Below are 6,886 nucleotides of genomic sequence, written 5' to 3'. Positions count from 1 at the left end.
ATTCTTGCAATAAAACTCACGAAAATTGCTGGGAGACTCGAAGAGAAGGGGACGGCTGCTGAATGCTATGGAACCCTAGGTTTCTCTCTTTTAAATTCTGAAAATAAAATGTGTATGTGTGTGTAGTGTGTTTTTACGTGAGTGTGTGTGTGAAATTGTGTGTGTGCGTGTGTTTCTAATATCTAGGGAATAAATTATGCTTAATGACAATTAGCCACTAATTAAAATGCCAACCTTCCATTAATTTTAACAAAATTCCTAATTAACATGCATCCCCACTAATTTTATAAAATTCTCTAATTAGAACAATAGAACACCAAGAATGCTAACTTTAAAATTTTTAAACTCTTAATTCACAAAATACAAGATTAGGCTTTAAAAATACTACCAACCTAATAAATTAGTTAAAATACCCCCACCTCAACTTAAGATAAAATACCACATTTTAAAATCGCCTAAATTCGTCGTCGGTCTCTTTCCCTCGATCCCGCCTCGAATAATCGCCTGAAATATAAAACTCGAGGAAAACGTTTTAACGTGCATCATATAATAATTTAACATAATGCAAATTCATAAATCATGAATTAAAACGCAAATTAATGAAATAAACATGCATTAAAACCATTTAATAAAATACATGAAAAATTTAATAACTTGCACGCACGTAGTTCATGTGGAACTCAATTTTCGGGACGTCACAGGTTTAGTGGTCTTTCCCAGTATATGTATATGTATCTATATACCGGGGCACCTCCTGAGGATATGAGTTTGTTTGTATGTAGTTGTTTTGGATTACGTGTGGGTTTATTTTATATTGTGGCATGTTGAGACGAGACGATATTATATACTATTTTTAGTGTTATATTTACAGTTGACACGTTTTGGGCTCATTCTAAAGAAAATTTAAACTCGTTTTTCGCTGAAATTAATTAACTCTAATCAGATTGTATTATAATAACGATTAGGAGTTAAGAGCCTCACAGGTACTGCTGAATATTTGTTCAATTTTGATGATGTCAAAAATATTTTTTACTTCACTACTTTATTAAAAAAATAAAGTTAATTACTTCAAAAAAAAACAATTAAATTAATGCATTGATAATCTATTATTATTTAGTTAAATTAAACCAAATTAAAATATAGTTTGTTATTTCTACACAGTAAATAAACGGTGAAGTAATACAACAATATACTTTGACAACTTCAAATCGTGGTGAAGTAGAAGATAGCATTTACATTTTCTTATGATTGCTAGAATACAACTGAACGTTGTGGTAATTAATCACTCTATGAAAAAAAAATAATTCTTAGAATAACACCCAATTTAATATTAGACAGAATTATTTCAGTACTTTATATTAATAAAATGTATATAATATTATTTTAATTATGTTATATAATCTTGTAAGTTCAATTACGTATGATGCATGTGCAGCTTTATTCAATCAATTTAATTAATACGAATTTACGAATGTTTGTGATATTATAAATTTTAATTATAGGTTTAAATGTATTTTTCTGGGATAATCTATTTTTTTTATAATCCAATTTGGATTAATGTAACCCAAAACCTTCCATATTTTAAAATTTATAGATAGATTATAATCTTAAATTTTAAATATATTTTTGGGTTTGTACAATTCTATCTCGCCCAGGATATCCACCATATATGTTTCCATCCTGAATTCTACCTGATTAACAAACTTTCCACGTATTATATATATATAGTCGTACGTACACACATATATACCAAGTTGTTTTGTTTCCATCACAAAGTCTCTCTTCTTTTTTCGCTTTTCATCCCGTCTTCTTCCATCGCATTCGCTGCGTACAGGAATTGAAAACCACTTCTATTTCCTTGAAGAAGAATCAAAGGTACGTAAATAAATCTATATATATATATATATATATATACACACGTGTGTATCTGTTTTAGTTAGGGTTTTTGCTTATGGGTTTTGTGTTTTCTTGATATATATAATAATCTTGTATTGTTATGAACTTCTGCACTTACGTTAATATTTCGATCTTGAACAACGATAAATTCTTGAGAGTTTCTTTATGTTTTCGAATATCATATTTTACTTGTCCAATCCAACGATGGAATCTTGATTTTTATTGGGAAAAAGTTTGCGTGCAGAAATATTAACAATACTAGAAGTTTACTAGTAGTGATGTCGGCTTTCGTTCTTGTTGCCGGTGAGTATATTGAATTAGATGATGCCATGATCGATGGGGCTTTGAATCTGATGGCATTGAAATGCGGAAATAACTTGGATCAAGAAACAATAAGAACATTCGAACAACCCAAGAGAACGGTAGCCGAAAAATCCAAAGACGAATCCCAGGGCATCAAACCGAGAATCAAGGTCACTGTTCCGAAGAAATCGAGACCGAAACGAAAAATCCTGAAACTAGATCAACCTGCATCCACTTCAGGAGCCAACCCCTGTCCATCGTCTAGGGCATTCGGTATTCAATCATCCACTTCACGAGTCGAGCCCGGTCCGTCGTCTGGGGCATTAGATCAATCTGCATCAACTTCAAGAGCCAGGACGGGTCCATCGTCTAGGGCATTTGGTATTGATCAATCATCCACTTCACGAGTCGAGCCCGGTCCATCGTCTGGGGCATCAGAACAATCTGAATCAACTTCAAGCGCCAGGATCGATCCATCACTGCCTCCTGGGATACAAAACTTGATAGGCCTGTGCAGCATGCCAATTCAAAAGAAAATCACGGCAACTGATGTATCGCCCTCGCAGTGCAGGCTAATGTTGCCGAGCAAACCGACGCAAGAACTTATCCAACACATAAAGCTGAAACCTAATGAGAACATCAAGGAAGGGATACCGGTGACGATCTACGGCCCGAATGGAAGGAAATACGCCATGACCTTCAAAGTGTGGGGAAAAGAAAGCTACGTCATCAACACCAGAAGCTGGATTCAATTCTGCCAAGATCACCAGCTCCGTAAATTGATAAACATGGCGACGTTGACGATTCGGATGTTTCGCCATAGGCAAACAGATGATCTCTGTTTCGCCATAACTATGTAGCTCTAGAGTTTGCAAGCCTTTATCAAAGGTGATTATGAATTAAGTTTCGATTTTTTTTTAGTGAATCTATACATTATCTGTTGGATCATTTTTAGTTTCGAATTCGTGTTCTGAAATATTGTATTTAGAAAACACATCTCTTTTGAATCTGACTTGCATGTTTAATTCATATTATTGTAATTATTTGTAGTAATAATGTATATATCATCGTTACTATATATATTTTTAATTATCAATCTATGATTAGAATAACAGATAATTGATTTTAATAGTTTTATATATGTAAATAGTCACCATTATTTTATTTTAATTCATATTATGGTTCTAACACACCTATAGGTTATAACGTCCACCACATCTTATGTTACCACTTTCTTAAAATTACAAAACCATAAAATAATGTTTTATCCTATTTTATATTTTGGATTCATAAAAAAATTGATTTTAATCATATCTAATAATAACAATTATATATATATATATATATATATATATATATATATGTGTGTGTGTGTGTGTGTGTGTGTGTGTGTTTAGAAAAGCGAGAGAAACGCGGTGTCAAGTATGAGGAAAAAAATATTTGTTTTTAAAAAAAGTGTGAAAAAATATTCAATATTTTGATCGACCATAATTAAGCATTTAAAAAATTCGAAAAAAGGTTGATTATATTAATCGTGCAAAAAAAAAAATCGCAGTTTTCAAATAATATTTTAAATTTATTTTTATTTGTTATAAAATATAAAATTTAATTAAAACTTTCAACAATATAAATTTTTTAAACAACTTAAACGGTAAATGCATTGCCTCAAACCGTTCGTTTAGGGTTGTGTATTTATTCTAAGCTTTTAATGATTTTTTTAAATGATAGACTTTTGTAGGGTTGATGGATTTTTATTGAATTTTATGGAATCTCATAGAACTATAAAACAAATTTCATAAATACTTGTAGACTTTTTTTCAAGATTCTTGTAGATTTTTTCATAGAATTATATGAATTTTGTAATTTATAATTGTGATTTATTTTATTAATTTTTTTAAATTATTATTGGACATACTCTTTAATTTTAAATTATTATTTTTATTTATGAATATAAATGAATTTTACATACTCTTCAATGTTAAGCGTAGAAGCTTTATTTTTTAAAAAAGTGGGAAAAAATATTCAATATTTTGATTGATCGTATTAAACGTGTAAAAAAACGGAAAAATGTTGATTTTATTCAGCTTAAAAAAACACTAAAATAGGTTTTTTTTTTTAAAAAAAAAACAATTTTCAATAATATTTTAAGTTTATTTTTATTTGTTATAAAATATAAATTTTTAAACAACTACCGTTTCTTTAGATGTGATTAAAGGGGTAATACTTGCTATGAAGAAAAATAACAGAGCACTGAAACCCTCAGTGAGCCTATGTTTTGTGTAAGAGCAGCGGTAGCCGCCCGCCCGCCGCCCTTCTTCTCCGCCGCGCCATTCAATTCCCACTTCAGATTCTCCGTCAGAATGTCGTCATCCACCTCCGATTCCACCCAAATCATCGAGCACATAGTGCTGTTCAAGGTCAAGCCCGCCGCAGACCCTGCGGCAGTCAACGCCATGATCAGTAATCTAAACGGCCTGATATCCCTCGACCCGGTTCTGCACTTCTCCGCCGGCCCGATTTCCAGGACCCGGTCGAGCTCCCTCTCCTTCACCCACTTGCTGCACTCCCGATACAGATCGAAGACCGACCTGTCTTCCTACTCCGACCACCCGACCCACCTCAGCGTCGTCGGTAACTACGTCAAGCCTGTGGTGGATGACGTCATGGCCGTGGATTGGGTTGCTGAGGATTTCTCCGGCCCGATCACGGCGCCTCCCGGGTCGGCCCTGCGGCTGACTCTTTTGAAGTTGAAGGAAGACGCAGGTGAGAGGGGGAAGAATGAGGTTTTGAAAGTTCTGAGGGGGATAAAGGAGAAATTTCCTTCAATTGAGCAGCTGACCGTTGGAGAAAATTTCTCCCCGGGAAGGAACAAGGGGTTCTCCATATGTTCAATTGGTGTTTTCAAGGGGATGGATGAGTTGGAGGGGTTGGATTCAGAGTCGGAGAGGGCGAACGAGGAGAAAGATAAGGTTAGGGAGTTTCTTGATGAGGTTCTTGTGCTGGATTTCGCAGCCTCGGTTCAATCTGCCAACCTTTAGGAATGGTGCATTCTTCCAGCTTTGGTAATACTCAAGCACCTTACTGCGTTTGCTCTTCTATGATTGTTTAATTTAATTCTCGTTGGTCAGGTTTCTTTGGCTTATATTTCGGTAGAATGGATTGGTAATGTTGTTTGTGGTGAAAGATTTGGATTTGAAGATAAAAGAAATGTGCAAATGTGAATAGTTGATGACTTTGGTGATTGAAACTTATGTGACTTCTTGGTCTTTTTTTGGAACCAAAGTTAGGTTGTTTCACTTCGCATATTTGATAGAGCATTTCATTTCATCAGAGGATGGTAACTCTAAGGTTAAGTAGAGGGAAACAAACAAGTTTCTTTTGTTCTCAGATTATATTTATGCCAATATTCTCTTTGAAATTTCAATGAAAGGAAGAGTGATTGGATGAAGTGAAACAGTAACATAGATAGATAATCATGCCTAGCTTTGAGTTCTGACCTTTAGTAACATATATGTCTTTGTATACATTCAGCTAAGTCCAGCCAATAATGCAAACACAAACCACATAACAATTCTAGCAAAATGCACAGTTATTAGCCCCGCAAGGTATATCAAGATATGCATTAAGGCACCGCACCATTTTTAAGATTATCAGACATCAATATTTGTTCTAAAATCTAAGTTTCAACTGTTAGGACCCAATAAACTAATAGAATTGAAGAGCAAAACTATCCTAAAAAGTCTAATAATGCGAAGCATGTTGATTCTTAATTATCTATTTATATTTACTTAAAAACCTGACTTTTTTATTAAAAGAAAAAGTATTCAGGCACATTATTTGGATCAAGCGGATGAGCTACCGAGACTTGCAGTATTTCGAAGGCTGAATTTGGTTGTTTTTTTCCTTTAGACGACTGTTGTAACAGAAGAAGGATGTCATACTACGTTGGATGGTTTTGTAAGCAATAAAATGGGCAGCATTGATTTGTAAACAGATGGAAATGCTCCCGCTTGTGAAAATTGTTTACTTTGGAATAAACTGGTTTTTATGTTGTTTGCGAATTTTCTGGATTTTTTATATTTTAAATAGGTGTGAGAATTCCCAATCTAAACTATGTGATTTGAATCCAATAGGTCACGAGTCTTAAGATCTAACCCTTGTCACTAGCTCAAAAGATTCTTGGCCGAAGTTTCTCGGATTGGATTTTAAAGAAGAAACTTTAGATTTATTTACCTTTTCCAATGTATTGGCTATTTAGCTCTATTGCATAAATATAAAGGCCTTAATAAAAGTTGAGAATATACAAGTATTGAGAAATAATAACAAGACAAGGGGAAAAAAAGAACATATAAAATTTTAGCGAGATCTATTAGTAAAAAAATAGGTCTCTTGCGGTTTCACGAATCTTTATTTGTGAGATAGGTCATCTCTACCGATATTCACAATAAAAAGTAATACTCTTAGCATAAAAAGTAATATTTTTTCATTAATTATCCAAATAAGATATCTGTCTCACAAAATACGATCCGTGAGTACTATTTTGAAGAACAAAATGACTGTCAACTTCGTTTCATTTATAAAAGTACATGTAACAATTTTGTTTTAAAAAAAAATACTCGTAACACAAATTTATCTGAAATTTTTAGCAAATAGGATCTTAATTTCTTGTGAGTTTTATTTCAAAAAA

General features: G+C 33.2%; 1 protein-coding gene across 3 annotated transcripts; it reads left to right on the top strand.

Annotated features, from left to right (window-relative positions):
- The first annotated feature begins 4,403 nt into the window (after positions 1-4,403).
- Positions 4,404-6,260, top strand: LOC140818351 (stress-response A/B barrel domain-containing protein UP3). Of its 3 annotated transcripts, none has more exons than XM_073178286.1 (2): positions 4,404-5,261; positions 6,028-6,260. In XM_073178286.1, the coding sequence occupies exon 1, from the start codon at positions 4,470-4,472 to the stop codon at positions 5,235-5,237; it is 768 nt and encodes a 255-aa protein (XP_073034387.1). In that variant the 5' UTR covers positions 4,404-4,469; the 3' UTR covers positions 5,238-5,261; positions 6,028-6,260. The 3 variants fall into 3 exon arrangements, with proteins under 3 accessions (XP_073034387.1, XP_073034384.1, XP_073034385.1); XM_073178283.1 differs by having other exon boundaries at positions 6,021-6,260; XM_073178284.1 differs by having other exon boundaries at positions 6,015-6,260.
- The last annotated feature ends 626 nt before the right edge of the window (positions 6,261-6,886 follow it).

This window comes from Primulina eburnea, chromosome 17 (genome assembly GCF_022965805.1).
Source record: "Primulina eburnea isolate SZY01 chromosome 17, ASM2296580v1, whole genome shotgun sequence".
Classification (NCBI taxonomy): Eukaryota; Viridiplantae; Streptophyta; class Magnoliopsida; order Lamiales; family Gesneriaceae; genus Primulina; species Primulina eburnea.
Note: the sequence above shows the minus strand (reverse complement) of the source record. Positions and strands in the feature narration are given on the sequence as shown.